This window comes from Cuculus canorus, chromosome 11, assembly GCF_017976375.1.
Source record: "Cuculus canorus isolate bCucCan1 chromosome 11, bCucCan1.pri, whole genome shotgun sequence".
Lineage (NCBI taxonomy): Eukaryota > Metazoa > Chordata > Aves > Cuculiformes > Cuculidae > Cuculus > Cuculus canorus.
Genome location: NC_071411.1, coordinates 20,417,335 through 20,439,082, shown reverse-complemented (window position 1 = coordinate 20,439,082; position 21,748 = coordinate 20,417,335). Strand labels below are relative to the sequence as shown.

General features: G+C 44.4%; 1 protein-coding gene across 7 annotated transcripts in view; it reads left to right on the top strand.

Annotated features, from left to right (window-relative positions):
* Window positions 1–21,748, top strand: part of RAF1 (Raf-1 proto-oncogene, serine/threonine kinase) — a 91,228-nt gene that overhangs the window by 46,235 nt on the left and 23,245 nt on the right. For 2 of the 7 annotated variants that reach the window (XM_054076397.1, XM_054076392.1), the window contains exons 1-2: window positions 941–964; window positions 21,249–21,464. In XM_054076397.1, coding sequence (XP_053932372.1) covers window positions 21,258–21,464 — 207 coding nt within the window. In that variant the 5' untranslated portion in view covers window positions 941–964; window positions 21,249–21,257. Of the gene's footprint in view, window positions 1–864; window positions 965–11,556; window positions 11,613–20,155; window positions 20,268–21,248; window positions 21,465–21,748 lie in introns of those variants that run through there. The other 5 variants (XM_054076393.1, XM_054076395.1, XM_054076391.1 and 2 more) reach the window with 5 other exon arrangements.

Genomic DNA, 21,748 nt, shown 5'->3' with positions numbered 1-21,748 from the left:
GAGGCCGTGGCCCAGGTTGCCCAGGGAAGCGGTGGCTGCCCCATCCCTGGAGGGGTTCAAGGCCAGGTTGGATGGGCTTGGAGCAACCTGATCCAGTGGGAGGTGTCCCTGCCCATGGCAGAGGGTGGAACTGGATGGGCTTTGAGGTCCCTTCCATGACATTCCATGACTCTGTGATTCTGTATTGACTTTTCCATTGGAGGAAAAGCCACTGTACCATCAGTGTGATCACCACTGTCCTGTCTGAGGATGAAGAATTTGTAACAAAAACGCCTTAACAAATAACATGAAACATCAAACAAAACCATCCCCCACCTCTAAACCAGAGACCAAACCCTGACCCCGTGGGAGGTGTCTCTGCCCATGGCAGGGGCTGAACAGGATGGGCTTTGAGGTCCCTTCCAACCCAACACATCCCATCATCCTGTGATTCTGCATGCACTTTTCCATTGGAGGAAAAGCTCTACGGGCTTTGAAGTCCCTTTGAAGTCCCAAACCATTCCGTGATTCTACGGTTCTGCATAGACTTTTCTTTTAGAAGAAAAGCTGGATGGGCTTTGAGGTCCCTTCCAACCTGAACCATTCCATGATCCTGTGATTCTACATGGACTTTTCCATTGGAGGAAAGGCTAGATGGACTTCGAGGTCCCTTCCGACCCAGACCATCCCATGACCCTGTGATTCCGCACGGACATTTCCACTGTGGGAGCAGCTCGATGGGCTTCGCGGTTCGTTTCCCCCCGGACCGCCCTCCCCCACGCCCGTTCTCAAATGGCGGCGCAGCGCCCCATCGACTGCTCGGCGCTCGTCCGCCAGGCGGGGCGGGAGCCGGGACAGCGCGGTGGCGCGAGGCGCCAGGCCCGGCGGCGAGCGCCGAGCGGCGGATGGGCGGGGATAAATGCGCCGCGGGGCGCGCGGCCGCCATCTTAGTCGAGCTGCGGGGCGAGCGGCGCGGGGCGCGCAGGTACCGGGGGGCAGCGTCGCGCCTCCCCCGGGGCCCTGAGGGGAGAGTGGCCTGAGGGCAGCGCGGGACGGACAGCGGGGGCGGGGGGAGCTGAGCGGAGTGGCTGACAGGGGGTGAGAGGGGCGCGACCTGCGGCTGGGCCTGGGGTGGGGGGGGTTGTCGGGGGCTGAGGGGGGCTCGGGGGCATGGCCAGGGTTGGGGGTGCCAGGAACCGGAGGGACCCGTGGGTGTGTGCTAGGGCTGTTCGGGGGCTAGAGGGGATTGCTGGAGTGGGAAGGAGGGTGCTAGAGCCGCCCGGGACCTGATGGGGAAATGTTGGGGTATCGGGGTGCGCAGGGGGTGGGGTGGGGGTGGAGCATGTGGGGGTGCTAGGGCTGCCCGAGAGCCAGGGGGTGCCCAGGGACTGGAGGACGGTTGCCTGGGTGTGGAGGTGCCAGCACTGCTCGGGAGCTGGAGGGGATTGATCGAATGGGGAGAGAAAGGGGTGCTAGAGCTGCCTGGGAGCTGGGGGGAATGCTGGGATATAGGGGTGTCTGTGTGGGGGTGCCGGGGCTGCCTCGGGGCTGTGGAGTGCTGGGGGCTGGAGGGGATTGCCCGAGTGGGTGGGTGCTAGAGGTGCCCGGGAGCGCGGGGGGGGGGGGGGGGGGGGGGGGGAATGCTAGGATTTGGGGGTGCCCAGAGGCTGGGGGTGCCCGAGGCGGGATGCCAGGGCTGTCCGGGATCCCGGTGGGGATTGCCAGGAAGCTGTGGGGGGCCTGGGTCTGGGTCGGGGTGTGTGTGTGTGCGCGCCCTTGTGGGGTGCCAGGGCTGCCGGAGGACCGGGGGGGATTGCCCGAGTGTGTGGGGGGTGTGTGCTAGCGGTGCCCGGGAGCTGGGGGGGGAATGCTGGGATAGGGGGGTGCTTAGGAGCTGGGGTGTGCCTGGGGGCTGGAGGAGGGTTGACCCGGTGAGGGGGGTAGTGGTGCCAGGGCTGCCTGGGGACGGAGGCACGTTGCCAGGATCCGGGGGGGATTGGCCGCGTGGGGGGGTGCTAGAGGTGCCCGGGAGCTGTGGGGAGAATGCTGTAATATGGGGGGTTGCTAGCGTTGATTGCCTGGGGCCAGCGGGTGCCCGTGGCCAGGGGTTGCCCGGGTCAGGAGGCTGCCCGGGGGCTGATGGGGAATGCCGGAAGCCGGGAGATGCCCGCTGAGTGCCCCACTTGCCCCGTTGTGTCGGCTCAGTCCCACTCTGCTCATGCATTTTCCGTGCAAGCTGCCTGCTTGACTTGTTCCGACTTAGATGCAGCTTAAAAAAAAGCGTTTGAAAGCCGAGGATCTTGAGCTTCCCAATACGTTCTAAACTGGTACAACTTTGCCATCTATAAATGGTATTTAGGAAAGCATTTGAGAATTGGACTGAGGTTGTTGAGCTTCCTGATGTGTTCTAAACTGTTACGGCTCTGCCCTGTGTAAATGATGTTCCTGCAGTGCCAGGGCTCTTAAGATTGTGCTGCTTCTGGACCCTCTTTATCTATGCTCTAAACACACTGCACAGCTAAGCTGCTGGTGCTGTCTGGCTCTCGTCCATTGTTCATCTTCCCTCGTCAAGCTAAATCGTTTCTGTAGCATCTTTTTTAACTTCTTAGCCTTTAAGTGACATCCATAGATGCAGAGACCTTACGTGGGACAATGAGACCTCAAAACCAGTCATAGTGGAATTGCTACAGCACAGTGTGCATTCAGATGCAATTGTAGGTTGTTTTAGGCATGCAAAACAAGAAGGGGCTGTAGTGAAGCAACACTGAGGTTCTTCAAAAACCTGACGCCAACTTAAAATAGTTCTCTACAAAAAAGACTTTCAAAATGTCTGTTATTTTAATGCTTCTGAAAAACTCAGCTCCTAATATTGCCTAAAGGATCACAGTGCTGGGTAAAACTAGGATGTAATTTGAATGGATGTACTTATCCTTTAGGATATGTCTGCAGTGTTGGTGCAGAAGAAAAGATTGAATTGGTGAATGTGAGAGTTTCAGGCGGTTCAGTTAAATCTGTTCAGTGGACGCCCATTAGGAATGGAAGTGGCTTTAATTTAGGTTGTCTTAATGAATATTTTCTGTAAACCCTAAGGCTACAATTAATCATAGAAAAGGTATGGATCTGTATACGTGTTCATGAAATGGGTGACATTAATAAGCAATTTAATCTTAGGTTATTAAATCAGATGTGAACTAGCTTACTTGGGCTGGAGCAGTGATGCTTTCAGAAATCCGGAATGTGTTTTTCGTATGATTTGTTGCCATACTTAATATCTTCAGGACTGGATAACTTATTGTGCAACACTGTTGACTAACCTGCTTTGAAAGAAAATCTGGAACTAGCAGAGAAAATTTTTTCCAAAGAAGATATAAAACTTCTGTGTTTTTCAGTTAAATGCCTTTGGTGTGTACATAAAATTTTCCATTTTTTTTCTCTAATAACAACAAAGTCTATTCAAATTACATATGAAATTACTGCTGTCTCAGGGCCCGAACTTACTACAAGTTATTAAAATAACTCATATTTTATAAACCACAAAAATGACCCACGGAAATCATTGGTCAGCACTTCTTGGTGTGCTAAATCAGCACGAGTTTCTTCTGGGACGTATACTCCCTTCCCCCCAGTTTATTTACTTGGCTCCTTCACTGTTGGGAAACCAGGAGTTGAGGAAAAAAACAAGTTTTCCTTGTTTTATGTGTTTGAAAACAAATTACATTGAGGTGATGAGAGCTCTTGGTTCTAAAACTTCTGTAGAAGATGGGAATTGGAAGTTGTTAGTTCAAATTCCTGTGTGTAAATAAGCCTAAAAATCAGTTACTTCCAAATGCAGGAACTGTGCTGATATAAATAAACTTTTGTGTTGTGTGTATACAGCATGTTTTACATTATTTTATATTCCTAATAAAGTTTTGAGAGTGAATGAAATAACAAAGTCTGGTTCGGTGCAGGTTTGTATTGGGATCCCCGATCAGCTCTGCTGCAAACATGTTGTCTTTCTCTTCTGTGCCACCATCCGTCAGCCCCTTTGCCAGGCTTTTGTGATACCGCTGGTGCCCCTTCCTTCCCCACCTTCGATGTTGCCTCCCTTAAAAACCCTCCAGGCTTTTTCTCCTCCTCCTCTTGGTCTGTTCTGACATTGCTGGTCTCCCATTCGGCCTGCCACCTGGGCAAGGAGGAGGGCTTCTCCTTGTGGCGTAGCTTCTTGCAGTGATGTGCTGCTGCAGTTGGCACACAAGGTTCTGTGCCTTGGTGCCCTGGATGACGAAGAAGCCAGGAGAGCCAAGTGTTGTTCCATATTTTGGTGTCCTATTCCCCTAGCCTGTAGGAAGTTCACGTTCTTGATGCCTCTACCGAACTGTTTGGCTGGCATAAGGTGGTACACCCCGAAGCTGCTGGGGGAGAGGCAGGAGGACAGCTGGGTGGCATGATCCCATCAGACCAGTTGCCATAAAACAAGGGAAGCGTGATTTTGTGCAGTGGGATTTCCAAAACTGCCATGCAAATTCAGGTCAAAACAAATGAATAACTGAAAAGGGAGATTGTTTTGTAAGAAACAAGTTCCTGCACCATGCTCTATCTTAAAAATCTGTGTGACTGAAGAGAAATAGAAGTGAGTGTTCTGTTTCTTGTGAAAACATGAAATGGCATAAGCCAAAATAATCTTTATTTGAGGACATTAATAAAAAGCAAGATTAAAACTTGTGATTTGACAAAAATTTCAAGGACAGTTGAAGCACAATTTCAGTAAGTTTCACATAAGTTTAAATGCAGGCACATTACATCTGCATTGTACTGATTTAGGTTGGTTTTGTGTAACAGCTTGTGCAAAACCCTTTGGTTTGTTCGGGTGTGAATTATAGCTGCTGTGTGTTGAATAAGGTCGTGGAAACATTTTGTCAGCTCTAGAAATGGATTGAAAGAGGAGTTGATGTAACACTAGGAAATTGGATAAAAGTGCCAGCTTTATGACAAGGAAACAAAGTCTTTCAGCAATGAGTGTGCATTACTTGTGAGCTCTGGGACAGCACGAAGTAGATAGTCTTTGTATGTTATCCTGCATGGGTAATCCAGATGTGTATCTTTTCTGAAAAGAAAGTCTGTTTTGAACCAAGTTTTGTAGGTAATTCTCAGTGCTCTGTTGGCTCTCGCTGCATACACTATTTTTTAGTAAACAGCCATTTTGCTTTGAAAAGCAGCTGGCGCGTGTTTATTCCTCTAGTGACTTGAATATTGTGTTTGTACTATAAATGTCATCTGCTTCACACAAAGTTGGTTTTACTGCAGCAGTGTGTGCTGACCTTTTGCAGTTTAGTAGAACATGGTCATCTTCTGTACTGAAACGGTGCAACGCATGCAGGTGGTGAAGGTAAACAAAGAGCTGTTCTCCAGTTATTTGTAAACAAGGGAAGCGCTTTCTTGGTGGACTTCAGAGCTAAGAATTTTATAACTGATAATCAGTGCATGGAATGTTTGCATAAATTAATATCCTTTCTCTCAGGGTTTTAAGTGACATAGTCGATGTGATTGCATTGTATCTTTTCCAGAGGTTTTTGCTTGCTTACAGAGAATGCCAAGCTTTTTGGAACTAAGCTTTTAATGCAGAAAGACTGGATTTGTGTAGGTTGATAGGGTGGCAAATGCAGGTCATCGGGTTTGTTTGCAGTTGCAGGTGTGTCTCTGTCCTGCCATTTCTCGTGTGCATGTTCTGAACGTATCCTGCACATTTGCATAAATGAAGCCGAGCAGTGGCACAGTTAAATCAAAGCTGACTGCTTTTAACTTAAGGCAAAGGAGTTTTAGCATTGCCTTGCAAATAACCTGTGCTTGTGGTGGCTCTGCAAGTGACTCTGCCTTGCTCACTCTGCTCTATCTGGGAATCTGCACATGGGACCTGTATCTCCAGCTCTTCGGATACAAGCCCCTTTTTATGTTGTTGTTGTTCTTGGTTTTGTTGCTCTGTGGAATCATTTCGCTGGCTGTGTTGCGGCTCTGCAGATGTTGTGTTGGTTACGGTACAGCTGCCTGTTCTCTCACTGCTGCATTTCATTGCTTCATTTCAGGTTTCAGCTTACGCTGCGTGCCTGTGATTGGTTTGACCCTAAAATATTTCATTTCTGTCAAACAGCTGACAAAAGGGTGTTAATTAATATTGCATTCCGATTGAAATACGTAGTATCAGTTAAGAGAAGTTGAGACATCTTGTATATTTTTAGTTCAGAAGCTGGAGGGAGTTGCTTCACTGACTTGCAGCTGGGTGTGGCATGGGGTTAACCATATGAATTAAAGCTGGCTCAGAGGTTTAGACTTTAGAAAATGGCTCAGAGCCCCCATTATAGTCTTCTGTTACATAATTTTTTTTGCTATACAGTAAGCTGGAGTTTTGAAAATGAGTGTTTTGGGAGCTAGCTGAGGAGACTAGCAAGAGGGAGACACAGGGTAGCACACAAAGGGGAGAAGGTTGCTCTTTAATGCCTTTGTACCCTCGTAGGACGAATATTTATATATATATTGAGAGTCTTTAATGTATGACTAATCTTTTAATTTTTCTGTGATGTCCTTTATTTTGCTAATCATTTGCTTCCAGTGTGCCTCTCTGTCAACTCTTGTCAGTCATTTGAGCTAGTTTTGCGTATTCCACTTTCTTGCTCTATTCTCAATCATTAACAGTGTTTGCTCAAAGTCTGGTCATGCCCTCAGGATTTTCTGGAGTGGTCTTTTCGGCCTGTTAGTGTACCGCGAAAGTCACTGTGCTCCTTATTCTCTCACTGCCTGCAGAAGAGATGAAGTATGTCTCCCCCACTGTGACTGCTTCTTGGACAAACAAGTAAACGATCATCATTTTTGCTTTATTCTATGACTTGTGTAGAAGAAACTACACGTGAGATTTTGCACAAGTGTTTCGTGGTGAAACTGAGGGAAGCATAGTGAAACAGGTGAAGATACGTGTGCTGCCTTGCATTGGCATGGAATTGGTCCAGAACTGTAGGAATGTGGGGGAATCGTACTGCAAAGTCACAGAGTCAGTGTTGGGAGGACCGTTAGACTGGAAGCTTTGATGGTTGCAATGCTGGGAAGGAAAAAAATGCTAGTTATGATATTTTAATGATTTTTAAAAATTCATACTTTATTGCTACTCAAAACCTGCCAGTTACATTATTCCCACGTGATTATCATAGAAAGTAAAATACTTTTATAAATTGCTCGTACCAAAAAAAAAAGCAAGGTAGGTTTTAGTTCCACTTAACGTGGAGATGAAAGAGCCAGTGATTACCTCTCTAGCTTCCAGCTGATGAGTGTTTTGATATACAGTGACAATTGGGGGTTTTTAACTTTGTTTTAAAGACTGTTCTGTGTTACACTGGGAGTTGGTCATATTTATGACATAGGGTGTGACTCCAGAATCAGATTCTATAAAACCTTTTCATAGGATTCCAGAAGTTCAACAATTACTAATGCCAAGATTACTGTCGGGTAAATATTTTCCTTATTTTGACAGTTTCTGATAGAAGTTGAATCCTTCTGATCTAATACATTTCATAGGCCCATTTAACTATTTTTTTGCCAGTTCTTTATTCGTGCACCTCTTGTAACTTTATGTGGGTTTTTTTTCCTAAGGCTTGTATTGTAAAACTTGTGCATTAAGCATGGCAAATGTGTCTAAACTCTCCTCTTGAACTTGCACGAGACCTTTCTTCATACTGAGGCCACTGTGTGCACATAAGAAATGTTTTTGATTACGGCAGCGCTTTCAGACTTAAGGTCAACATTCAGTTTTTCTTAGAGCGAAAAAGTGTAATAGTAACTGTGCAAGCTAAGTGACACACTGCTTTTTATAGCTGTCTTTCTCTTCCCTATCTCCCTCCCTTTGGAAAGCTGTGTCCAATCAATACTGATCTGTAGGCTGGGCAGGCAGAAACCTGTTTGTGGTGGTGAAGATGGGAGGGTGCTGCTTTCCCTTGGAGCTAATGAGAAAGCCAAGCAATTCCAGTTGTCTTTAAGTCAGGCTGCTGGCAAAGGAGTGTGGATTTCTTCTAGTAAAACAACATTTCTGTCTCAGTTCCATCGCTGCACTTGCAGCTCCAAATGTTGCTGTTGTGACAGTCATTCTCTTTATATGGAAACATGGAAAAACCCCACCTAGAGCTGAGTGCTGGGGAGGGGTTGTGCTGTAGTGGCTGCTGGTGAGGGGTGCGTTGGCAGAACCGGGCCAGGAGGAGTTCACCGGAGGGGATGGCGCATGCGCGGCTGTGAGAGAATGGAGTGGGTTAAGTTGCTTCCAGAGCCTGTTGGAGCCAAAAGAAACAACAAAGTGTGCAAGCCTCTAATTTTATGCTGACATTTAACAAAAAATAAACCGTATTCTGAATTACGTCATTCTTCTGTGTTAAATGCTTTCGGAGCAAGTATAAAGCTTACTCAGGCAATAATAGCATGCTGAAACAAAGTGTGTGTGTCAGAGTGATACAGTAGATTGATTTCAGCTGAAAGCCAGTTCCAGAGCTTACTCTTAGATTTCTCCAACCTTTTAAGTTGACTGTGTAACTTGTTCGCTGGCAATCGGGAGGTTATAAAAAGAGAGCCAGCTGATGTTGCAACCTAAGCGCTGCCCATATAGTGGAAAGACTTTCCTTTGGCATGTTCACTGGTGCTATTTTTACCTATTCCAGTAAGATCTGCCCTTGTGATGTTAAATTGTAGGACAGTACCTGGAATTATTTAGCTTTACAGAAGTACTGTATGCTCTAAAGAAAATTTTCAAAAAAATTATCAGGTGGGTTGAGACTGAAATTGCCTAACATTAGAAAATATTTTTCCTTCTGTCACCACAAATAACACTGCCGCTGTGACTGCAAGATGTTTTTTCACTTTTGTGTGCGTATTTTATGTCTGGCAGGTTTATTAAATTTTTGTTTCGTTTGTGTATATTGAGTGTTTTCTCTTTCTGAGTTTCTCGTGTGGAGACTATAAGTAGGCAATGCCAGTTTTTAAGGTGTGGAAATAACAGTGTAGCCCAAGAATACGTGCAGTAGGAGTTTTTTTTTTTCTCATAACTTCTAAAAAGCATAGCTGGTTTTGATTACATTTTAAATTGTTGGTTCCTTAGCACAATAGAAAATGAATGTGATACTTTTCTTTCTGAGGACGGATTTCCAGCACTGCTGGTGGCAGAGTGCTGTATCCACCAAACTGAAGCACAGGATGTTGCCTGTACAGGTGTGTGACCCCCTGAATCACAGGGTGGGGTTTGTGGTTACCTGATCTTAAATGCAGTGTTGTCCAGTGTATTTTCTAGAACCATCAGCATCTCGCTCAAAAGGGACTTGACAACCCTGAAACACAAAGTTGTCATTTAAAAACTGCTTCACACTCTTGTTCTGGCTGTTTGTGCAGTTAGGTGTGTTCTGTAGCAGAGCTGTTAATTTTTCAGAGTCAGTGATTTGACACTGAAGATGCGTGGTCAGCTTGTGTGGCTCAGCATTCCCCACACCAAACACTTGTTTCCTTTGCTCCTGTTCTTGTGCTGGGAAGTCTCAGGTGGAAATCCTGCAAGGAGGCAGACTTCCTCTAGGACAGAGTAGTTTTCTTCTCTCTTGGTTTTGCCTTTGTTTTAGGTGAACAATTCAACTTCTCGGGTTTAATTGGATCTTGCCTCTGCAGTAACAGCTGGTAGTTTTGCCCACTCACTTGCTTCTTAAACCCTCCTTGTTGCCAGTTCTGCTAGTGAATGTTCTTGCTGATTTTTGCCTTTCGTGTATCTGCTGTCTGTCAAGAAAAGGACCTAGTTTTTACTCCCTTACAGCCATTACTTTGTTTGCAGATATTGTACCTGCTGCTTCTTTAACCCATCACACTTGGTTTTTGCTATGCCATCTCTTCTTGATTTGTAGATGAGATTCCTTTTTCTTTTGGCTGATATTACACTAAAAATACTTCAGGTTTTTAGTCTGTAAACAACTTCTACCTGTCATCATCAGTTTTCTTTCCTCATTTTCATTTAATGTCATCCATCATCCTGACTCGATTAATTTCTCAAAGTTTGTCCTAGACTCTTTTCAGCTCAGTTTTTTGCTCTTGTTTAGCTCAGGAACCGGTGCTTACAAATCTCTTAACCTCTTAGCTAAATGTGAGGATCCTAACTGTATCCTTGATATTTTTGTTTTCTTTTTTACCATGAGGGAAACCATTTTCACAGTGTTTGTATGTCACATTCCTGAATGTTTGCCATAGAAAGGTACAAGAGTTGGTAGGTGGTGTAAACGGGCAGTTCAGACTGCAAGCATGTTTTAGTTTTAAAATTACAAAGTAGCTCAAGGTGGAGATCCCAAAGCATTCCTCTGGTTTCTTGTTAGCCTTTGAGTGTTTGTTGTCTCGGGGAAATGTATAGCAGCCTTTTTTTTTCCACTACCTGCTTCTTCCAGGAAAGAAGATACTTTTAACTGAATGGGAGCAAGCAATATAAGATCTCTTCTGGATTTTTTTGTGTACTTTCTTGTATTTCATATAAAGAAAAACTTGAGGAAGCTGAGTCTGTTCAGCCTGGAGAAGAGAGGGCTTTGCCAGGAATCTTGTTGATGTGTATCAACAGAGTGATGGGAGGGGATGAAGAAGGGGACAGGGGACTTTTTACTAGTGCCCACTTACAGCAGGAGGGGTAGTGAGCAGAAATTTAAACGTGTGAATCTCTATCTGAACATGAGAAACCACTTTTTTTTACTGTGTTGATGGTAAAACACAGATTTAGGTTGCACAGAGAGGTTGAGTGTGTGTTTTGGAATGCTCAAAACCCAACGGGCGTGGTTCTGGGCAGCCTGCTGTAGCTGACCCTGCTTGAGCAGGGATTTGAACTAAATGATCTCAAGAGGTCCTTTCCTATGTCAGTCACTTGTGACTGGGTTGCATCTTTGCCTTCTCTAATGATCTCTGCATGGGATTGTTTTAGGAATCGCTAATTAAGATGAGAACTTCTGGTAAGAAAGCATTTTGCCATTTATCTAGTGAATATTTTTTGTATGTTTGACTTACACTTCTTGCTTTAACTATACCAGGTTTCCTGTCTTTCAGTCAATACTTCTTCAGCTTCCCTAGAAATTCTTGCTCTTACATCTTATATGCATGATACAGACCGCCTTCAGAGGCGTAGCTTCTTTTACTTTCTATTGTTTTGTTTTGGATCCAAGAGTTGTCATAACATTTATGAGTCAGCAAGGGGGTTCTGTGTGTAAGGAAGGAACTGACGTCTGAGAAGAAAGTATTCACTCGCACTTAATTTTTACAGTAGTGAGGTTTTAGCTGTAAGAGATTTTTATGCTATTCTTGAATAAGACTGAGATGATATTGAGATAGGGTAGTGTTTGGTTGCAGTCTGGCCTTATACAGCGCATCTCATTACACTGAAATGTTGCATAAAATAATGAAAGCCTAGAGGGCCCCAAAATCTCTAGCAGTAGTGGGATAAGGCAACTCTACTGTTCATGTAATTCACAAAATGATGTTTTTATTCATGTGGTGTGTCGTCCCTGGGTATAAATCTATTAAAATACTAAATATCTTATGTTTTTGTATTGCCTTCCACAGATGATGTGCTTCATCCAGTTGTCATAGGACTTCGTTCGCTCAAAGGAAAACTAAAGGTATAAATAAGTCTCCAGTTATCTTTCCCTTCCTCTTTACCCTGTCACATCCATTCTTCTGAGGCCTCTGGGTCTCTCCTGAGGGAAGGGAAGCTTATCACAACTGAGCTCTGAGCTTGTGTTCCTTCACTGCTTTTTGTTTTTTTGAGTAATTCCACAAAATTGATAGCCGCCTACAGTTCTTTCACAGTTTGCTTTATTGGAAGAGTATGTTTACCTTAAGCTCCTGCTTTAGCCAGTCTGCATGGATATTTATTTTGCAGGGAGGAGAGCCTTAGTCAGTTTAGAACTTTAGATCTTGATATTTGCCTGTCTTCTCCGAATACCATTTGCCTTTCTAAACAACTACAGATCTGCTGTGAATAATTCAGACCTAATGTAAGTCGTGTCTGCGACATTATCTTACAACTAGTGGTTGGGCTTTTTTCTTTTCCAAGATTGTATCTCAAACAAAAAGTGTTACGGCACTTTGGTTTGGGTGGGGCTTTATTTATTTAGTAGAACGGTTAATTTCATGGATGTATTCAGTATGATAATCATAGAATGGTTTGTGTTGGAAGGAACCTTTGCAGCCCATCCAGTCCAATTCTTGTGCAGTGAGCGGAGACACCTTCAACCAGATCAGGTTGCTCAGAGCTCCATCCAGCCTGACCGTGAATGTTTCCAGAGTTGGGGCATCCACCATCTCTCTGGGCAACCTGTACCAGTGCTTCACCACCCTCTTCATAAAAATGTCTTCCTTTTATTTAGTCTGAATCTCCCCTCTTCTAGTTAAAAAACATTGCCCCTTGTCCTGTCACAGCAGGCCCTGCTAATTACTTCTGTGCCCATCTTTTCTTATAAGCCCCTTTCAGTACTGGAAGCTGCTCTAAGATCACCCCGTAGCCTTCTCTTCTGCAGGCTGCACAACCCTAACTCTTTTCAGCGTGTCCTCCATTGGGTGGTGCTCCAACCCCTGGATCAGTTTTGTTTCCCTCCTCTGGACCTGTTCCAACAGCTCCATGTGCTTCCCCTGCTGAGGACTTGAGCTGAATGCAGTATTTCCAGTGGGCTCTCACCAGAGTGGAGTAGAGGGGGAAAATCCTCTCCTTGCTGGTCATGCTTCTTTGGATGCAGCCCAGGATATGGTTGGTTTTCTGGGCTGTGAGTGCACATTGCCAGCTCACATCCAACTTTTTACCTACCAGCTCCCCCAGGTCCTTCTCCGCAGGACTGCTTTCCATTCCTTTATCCCCCAGCCTGTGTTGATACTGGAGGTTGCCCTGACCGAGGTGTAGGACCTTGCACTTGGCCTTGTTGAACCTCATGATGTTCACACAGGCCCACTTCTCCAGCTTGTCCAGGTCCCTCTGGATGACGACCCGTCCCTCAGGCATGTCACCCACACCACTCACCTTGGTGTTGCCTGTGAACTTGCTGAGAGTGCGCTGTCTATGCCATTGGTGAAGATTATTAAATGATACTAGTCCCAATACAGACCGTTGAGGGACACCTCTTGTCACTGATGTCCATCACGACATTGAGCCATTGACCGCTACCCTCTGGATGTGACCATCCAGCCAACTCCCCATCCACTGAACAGTCTACCCATCTGATCTGTATCCAGTCTAGAGAAGGATATTGGGGCAGACTATTATCAGTGGCCTTTTGGCAGTCCAGATAGATGATGTCCATAGCTCTTTCCTTGTCCATTGATGTAGTCACTCCATCATAGAAGGTCACCAGGTTGGTCAGGCAAGGTTGCCCTTGGTGAAGCTGTGCTGGCTGTCTCGATTTTTTGTCCTCCATGTGCATTAGCATGGCTTCTAGGGGGTTTTGTTCCAAGATCTTTCCAAGCACAGAGGTGAGGCACACAGATGAGTAGTTCCTGTTCCAAAATGGGCACAATGTCATCAGGGACTTCCCCAGACTGCCATGACTTTTCATAGAATCACCAGGTTGGAAAGGACCCACTGGATAATCTAGTCCAACCATTCCTAACACTCCCTTAAACCATGTCCCTAAGCACATCATGGAGAGTGGCTTGGCGACTCGGCAGCCAACTGTCTCGGAACTCTGGCGTGCATCTGCACAGGTCTTATAGACTACATAGCTCAAGTTCCTCAGGTGGTCACAGACCTGATTTTCTTTTAGAGCAGGAGGTTCTTTGCTCCTCCAGTTCCACCTTGCGGTCCATCCACTCCAGAGGTGTGGGAAGAGAGGTTGCCAGATCACGTGAGATAGAGTTAAAATGGGATGTAATTTGTTTTTGCAGCCACTCAAGATGGTAAATGTTTGACATAGCCTAGGTTAAATTTGTCTTGTAAACAATCTGTAATTTCTAATTACATGCAGTTTTTATTTGCCATTTTAGGTTTCTTTACAAATACCGGTGCATAGGACACAGTAAAACAGTCAGTAGAGCTGTCCAGGGAGGTTGTGACTAAGATGCTCAAGTAATATCACAGTGGAGTTAGTTCCTATTGCAGAAACGTATGTTAAAACTGTTCCCAGGTGCACTTTATTGTAAGGTATAAGGGAGAATCTTTGGGTGTATCTTCTCACAGTAAAATACCTTGAGACCCTTCCCGTTCTTTCCTACTGCTGTTGCCCCTGTTCCCTGCTGCTTCCCGCCCCGATCTGTACCCCGGGCTATAAGAATTAAAGAACTGGCCTCCTTGTGGCACCGCTGGTTCTGGCACGGAGCCCACAGTCAATAAATTCAGTTTGTTCATTTAAAGCTGCCCAGGGTGAATGCAGAGAACACCTAACGCTTGAATCTGCTGATCACTTCATCTTGTTCTGCCTAACTATGAATAATCTGGCATTGTCTGGTATTTTGCAGTGGCGTTTTAACAGCGACTGTGAGATGTACAGTTACTCTGTGTAATGGGCAGCTCCCAGCAGTTACCTGATAACCCAGTCTCAGGCCATGTTCCTCTTCGACAAAGCAGAGGTTGCTTTAAGGACTGGTGTGTTCTCAGGGGCACGGCCCTCAGTGTCCCTTCATTTACTGTGTTCCACTGAGGGAGGAGAGGGCCAGTGAGTCTTTGTGCTGAGGTTCTCAGCCACTTTTGTTTAGTCCTTGAGAACTTGTGTGGGAAGGGCATTTGGTGGATTGCTGACATTTGAGTAACTTTTTCATCCTTACTGTAAAGTGGATGAGTTCCAGGCGACTGTAAACACAGTTTGGGGCTTTCATCCATGCTTGAAACAATTAGAGCACGAGCAAGTTCAGAATGCAAATAGGCACATGTCTGAGAATGTGTGCACAGTTGATAGGAAGACTTGAGGGGGAAAACACTTGTCTGAAATGTCTTTCCTGTGTAATGTCAGTAGAATCATAGAATAGTTTGGATTGGAAGGGACCTTAAAGACCATCTAGTTCCAGCCTCCCAGCCATGCCAGGGATAGAGATGTAAACTCATAGCCCTGCTGCTACTGCGGTGCAAGCTTTGCTTTAGAGATCTGTCTTTCTAAATCTTTTTTGGAGGACTCTACTGCGAAGGAACAAGAAGTCTAGGCCTGACAAGAGTGTCATGTAATGTGATCTGACACAATCAAATACAAGAAAGCAATGTTCACTATGCTTTTTATTTCTAGTAATGCATTTGAATTTACCATATTAAAAAATAAGACTGTTTTAAATATCACTTCAGCTTTAATGGTATTCATAATGTTAAGAGAATGCTTAGACCATTGAGTAACTACCTCTCAATATTTATCAGTTTCTATCAGAAGATAAATTACAAATTACTATACTTTTAGTATAATCAAGTTGAGGTTTTTACTCCACAACATAGAGTTGTGAAGCTTTGCTAGCAAAACTTGTACAAAATATATGTGGAAAATTTGTGTATTTTCCTTGCTTGCCTTTCCCTTTAATAGCTGTTTTAATAGCAAATTTAGAATCTTTCTTGTGACTCTTTATAGATTCGGCAGTGGGATGGAACTACAGCTTTAAGAACTTGTGATTGAATGCTCAGAAACACCAGCTGCATTTTTCATTTTACAAGTAGTGTTCAGTGCTTCTGTTTTCATAATGAAGGAATTCAGGTTTTGCAGGGAAACATGCAGAGCTCCATGTGTGAACTTGATAGACGTGTCATGTGGAGAGGCATGGATGGCTGACACGGGAGTGTTCTGTGTGGAAAGGACAAACCAAACAGCTCTTCCTGAAAATAGTTGGAAAAAATAGCCCGGAGTCGTTCTGATCAGCAGAGGAGAGGAGGTACAGAGCAGCCAAAGGTGGAGGTACCGCGGACCATAGCCTGAAGTACAGCCTTGTAAACTTGTTTATGCTTGCTAACTAAGGTTTTACTCTGAAGTGACTCTTAAATATAGAAAAGGCATTAATCTTGCAAAGGATTAATCAGTCTTAAAATGTGTTAGACTGAGGGTTGTGTTCCCTGAGCCCTTCTTACTGTAGAGCCCAATTGTTGGAAAAACAATATTATTTCTTCCCTTAAATACTTTAAAGTTCCATCAGCAGCATAATGGCAGAAGTAATAACTAAGTAATGAGTGGTTCAGAGAAACAGATGAGAAAAGGTACTTCCAAGATGAGAACAACTGAGGTAGGAATTGTGTATAACCCTGCACTGTTGGCTTTTGTGGGCTACTTTTTTTTTCCCCTTGAACGATAACATTTCTTCCTGTTAACGTTTAAAATTCTCTTTCTTAGTTCTGTAAAGAGGGAGCTGACTTTTTGGCATTGATCTCTTAATGAAGGACATTTGAATGAAGAACATAACCTTACAGGAATATGAGAAATGTGCTTGGGTTGTTAGACTGAGCCTAGTTCACACCCTGCATCTATGTTTACAGTGGTCACAGCTTTATTTATTAACGTAGTAATGGGTCCCTATTTCTGTTGTACTGCTGTGAAATGCAGCTTTAAAAAATAGTGCTGTGATGCACAGTAGATCCTTGTTTGGTGTGGTGGTTGTCCCCCCAGACAACTGGTCACCCGTGCAATATCTACTCAGTAGAGAATTACTGCATGGTAGGGGAACTCAGAAAAGGCCATGGTTAAGTGTAGTGTGTTTTTGTGTCGGGGGTGGAAGCTTCTCTTGTAAGCATCTTTTAAAGCTTGTATTTTCTAGCAAAAGTGTTCATTTTGAAATGTTTTCTTCTGTGGGCATTCTGCCTTCGTATACGAATTTCATCAAACATGAGCATGACTGTTAATCAGTCGTGTGGATAAAAATGGCAGCATGTGTGTGTTGGGAGAGGGAGCTGTATTTACATTTTCTTTAAAAGCTTTTGGTGTTTGTTTAAGCAGTAAGGGAAAGTGCAGGGCACCTAAACTCTGTACTGAGAGGAGTTTAGCTTTGGATCCTGCTAACTTTCAGGCTTCATCATGACCAGTTTCAGCATTCCTTAGGGTGACAGGCTGAAATGTTTAACAGACTTTTTGCCAGTCGTGGAAAAAGTTAAAATAATTGAAAGTGTCTTTTTGCATTAAATGAATGATAGGAGAGGATGATCTGAGTGGTTGCAAGTGAAAGGGCTCTAAGAATTTTTCACTGTCAGGTGTGCACATTGCACGGCTATTGTGCATTGGGTTTTAATGCTTGTTCAAATGGCTGCCAAAATCTGTAACCTGTGCAAAAAGCAATAATTAAAAGTGCAGTCATCTTGGTCACAGGTGTGCTCTGTGCCTGCGGGACGGGTAGCAATGGAAAGGCTGTTGGAAGTGATTTTCATGAAAATGGAGAGTTGCAAGAAGAACAGTTTTAGAAATATTCATGTAAGCATTCAGATGGCAGTGGATTATTTGGTATGATGTCATATCTGGTAATGATTGTCTCAAACATGAGTGTAACTAATGTAAAGGAAGAAAAATTAGTTTTTCAGGAGTAGGCAAACTAAGAGCTGGTCAAGCAGTTGCCATGCTAATTCTCTTGCCTTATCTCCATGTATGCAGTGACCTGTTTGGGTTCAAAGTGGATGCTTTTGTATATATTCATATAAGATTTTTAAGCTAGCTTTCTTTACGTTGGAGGGCAGAGGAAAGGCATAAGTAATTCATAAATTACTTCTTAGGAAGCAGCTTTTATGACTCTCCATTGTTCCGTGATAATAATTTGAAATATGAGCAGTGACTAGGTTTCAGACATGAACATGTCCAGTGGCTGTCCGTTGTTGTGGTTCCACCCCAGCCAGCAACTCAGCCCCACTCAGCTGCTCACTCACCCGCTGGTGGGACAGGAAGAGTAAAAGTGATACTTATAGTGGGTTGAGAGGAGGACAGTTTTAATAGGTAAAGTAAGCTGTGCACACAAGCTAAACAATTAATTTGTTCACTGCTTCCCATCAGTGGACAGGTGTTCAGCATCTCTAGGAAAGCAAGGCTCCATCTTGTGTTACGGTTACTCGGGAAGAGAAATGCCATTGTTCCAAATGTTCCCCTCTTCTTCCGCCTTCGCCCAGTTTATATGCTAAGCACAATGCCATATGGTGTGGGATAGCCCTCTGGTTAGTGGGGTCAGCGGTCCTGGCCGCGTTCCCTCCCAGCTCCTTGTGCTAGTGGGACGGTGTGAGGAGCAGAAGAGGCTTTGACTCTTAAGTGCTGCTCAGCAGTGACTGAAACATCCCTGCATCATCAACCCTGTTTCTGGCACAAATCCAAACCATAGTCCTATACCAGCTGCTGCGGAAAGAATTGACTCTACCCCAGCCAAAATGAGCACACCATTGCAGCCTCACAATGGAAGTGCCCTGTTGGTCTGTGTGAGGAGGGGTTTCTGAGCAGCCAGAGCCTTCAGCCATCCCACACGAGGGCTGGCTCTGAGCAATTGCAGAAGTCAGCAGGACAATGGGTTCGTGCTGTTTCTTCAGCAGGCCCCGCCTTACCAACTGCATGCACTTGTGCCACGGGTATAGGGAGCAGGTTTAGCAGCTTTTCATCCTGGATTCCTGGTCTCTCCCCAGGAGACTGCCAGTATCTGCTAAACTTCCCTTTCTTCTCCCCCATATGCTACTCTCAGCCTGCTTTGTCTGCTCCAGGCCAGATATTCCTTGCTAAAGTGTGTGAGTAGCACCCAGAGCCTGCAGCTTAGTCAGAGCCAGGGGTGGCATGTTTTAAGTTTTCCTGCTCAGGTGGGAAAGCAAATACTTTCATTTTCTAGAAGAAGAACTCTCGGAATGTGTCAGCAAACCCAAGCTGCAGCCAAAAAGAGACAAGAGAGACAGGTCAGCTCTGGAAGAGAGGGTTATGCCAGACATGCACAGTCCTGAGAATATCCAGCATTTACTTCAGGCAAATATCCTAGGAAAGAGAAGGACGCAAAGGCGTAGTCAAAGCTGCAGCTGACATCTGTATTGTACAGGAGGCTGGGAACAGCTGCTGTCTTCATGTTCTTCTGCCAGTGTGTGCAGACCCCTCAAGGTGTGTTTCTGTGATCCTTTCTGGTAGGCCCTTCTGCAGCATGCCATAGGCCTTTCGTATGTGGACAAGAGAGCACTGCCAGAGCAGGGAAGGACCTTTCGTGGTATGAAACTTGGCTTTTGTCAAGGAGCAAGTTTGAATTTTTGGTAATTTCCTGTTGGCTCTATCAAAATATTAACTGTAGAGACTGTAAGGTTAGGGTGTTGTCAGCTTACATCAGCAGGGAGGTTTTGATGGGTGCCCTGGTATTCCTTATCTCAGCTTACTCTGTAAAGAAATCCAGTTGAGCTCCTCCTTTTGTTTTGTCTCATATATTACCTAGAGGGGTGCAATAAAGTACCCATAGTGGGCGAGTTAGAAGGAGGAAAGAGAGCAAGCTGTCTGGGTTTCCTCTTACCCCTCATATCTTAACAGTTTATCTCCACTCTGGTTTTGTTGTTACCAGCTAGTTACTTACTCTTTTAGCTCCCTACATGTATGATGTGGTTGTTTCAGCTGTACGTAACTTCTTTTTAATCTTTCTGATTCCTGAAAAGGCATGTGAACTTCAAGGTGGCTGTACTTGTAGTTGCTTGAGAATGCTGAACTTGGTTGTAGTCCTCGATTTTTATCTCCCCTCCTCCCACCTTTTTCAGAATATCTCTGCGTCTTCCTTGTTCACTTTTTATATCAAATGTGAGACTGTTGTCATTTATGGGCTATAGATAGATAAAAAACAATTCCAAGTATCTAACTCCTGTTAGATCTCAATTGAGTCATGAATTTTAAACTTACTGATTATGTATTTTGAACCTGTGAAGATCTGGACCTGCACGACTGATAGCATCGATGCAGGAGTGACAGGGAATGGCAGGAGGGAAGGAGAGGATGTGTATGTTGTCACTGCATACCTTGTCAGGGAAAGGAATGTTCATGACCTGACTGAAAGATCGTTTTGTAGCAGAGAGTGTAAGGGGCTTAGAGCAATTCTGCCATAGAGTTTGCGTGCAAAGAAGATGCTTCAGATAAACCAAATCTTTCCACGTTGTTAGTGGCTTCAGGGGAACAGTGTAGGTCTTTCAATTAAGTCTTCCCTGTGCTGCAAGAGGATGAAATTAGGATTGCACAGAAGGCCTTTATTTTGGAGTTTCCTGCCTTCGCAGCTTTAATATCACATTCTTTCCCTTTCATAGAGGTGATCAGGAATATAGAGGGTGTGTACAACCATTGAAGAGTAATTTGGAAATCATCTGCTGGCAGAAGAATTGCACTTGCATGGCATAGTTCTGAACATCAACTTCTCAAGTGTTTGTAGAAGGATGTAGTTTTATGGGGGGAAATAAACTGTGCTTATTTTCACTGCTCCTTTTTTGTGTCTTTGAAAACTTGGTAGTGGATCTGGCTACTTGGAGATTTAGCAGGGTGTCCCTTTCACTATTCAAAACTATTTCAGACTTTGATTTTGCATCTCTTTGAGTAAGATACATTTGGAGTATAATTTGAATTCAAGCTGCATTGGAGTTGTGATAGCTGGGGAAAAAAAAAACATGGATACCTTTATCTTTGTCTCTGAGTGTGCAAAAATAGCACTGTGTGCAGGGAGTTGTTCGTGGCCCTGCACTGGGTAAAGGTTATGCTGACATCGTATAGCTGAGCATAGCATGTGGGTTTTATGAGGGTTTTTTGCTGTTTCATATCAAATTGTGATACTGTTAATGTTAGGTATTTTGTTGTCTGCTAACAGAATTAAGCTGTTAAAACAAGTGAACAAACCAACAACCTACACCCTCCGCCCCCCAAAAAAAACCCAACCCATAACCAAAGCCTCAAAATCACTGATATAAAAATATTTATTCAATTAATACTTATAATTAGTCTCTTTCTTAGCAGCCCCATCTGTGCTGATCTGTCAGGACTGTTCTTATGGCCTGCAGCTAGCATCTCGACAGCTTTCTGAAGGCCTCTTGGGCACTCATTATCTAAATGAACCTGATGGCAAACTGTTCCTGTGACACCTGAGATGCAGTGAGAGGAATTATGTGTGTGTTACTGCTTATCTGTGCGTGTGCAGAAAGGCAAATGCTTTCAAGACTAAGGCTAATTGCGCAGCTGTGGGTGAACTGTACCGTGTGTGTGTAGGTTGATGCTGTCACGAGGGAGAAGACAGTGCAGTTTTCAGATCCTTTCCAAAGAGGCTGTGAGGTCTGTGTCAGGAAAAGAGAGTACCAAAGAAAGTAGCAAAGGATATTGTCTTTTTCCCCAGCTCTCTCTATTTTTGTTTCTTAGGCTGCATCAATGGAGCACATTCAGGGAGCTTGGAAGACTATCAGTAATGGTTTTGGACTCAAGGATTCTGTCTTTGATGGCCCGAACTGTATTTCGCCCACTATCGTCCAGCAGTTTGGTTATCAGCGCCGAGCATCCGATGATGGCAAAATATCTGATACTTCCAAAACTAGTAATACTATTCGTGTGTTCTTGCCCAACAAGCAGCGCACAGTGGTAAGTTTCGATCACCTTTGTTTAAGCAATGTCACACAGTTCCCGTTGCTAACACTGTGATGTCTGTCTGGCAAGAGATATCCTAGGCTTCCCAAAGGTTTTACTGTGATTGTGTGGTGTCATCAGTTTGATTGTGCTATTGTATGTATTTAGGAAACAATACATCTGTATTTTGGGAACTCTTATCTCTTTACCCTGGTGCTGTGTTATTCCAAAATACACGAACAAGATACTTACGTACGCTTACGTATTTAACATCAAAAGACAATAGGTGGCTGACCTAA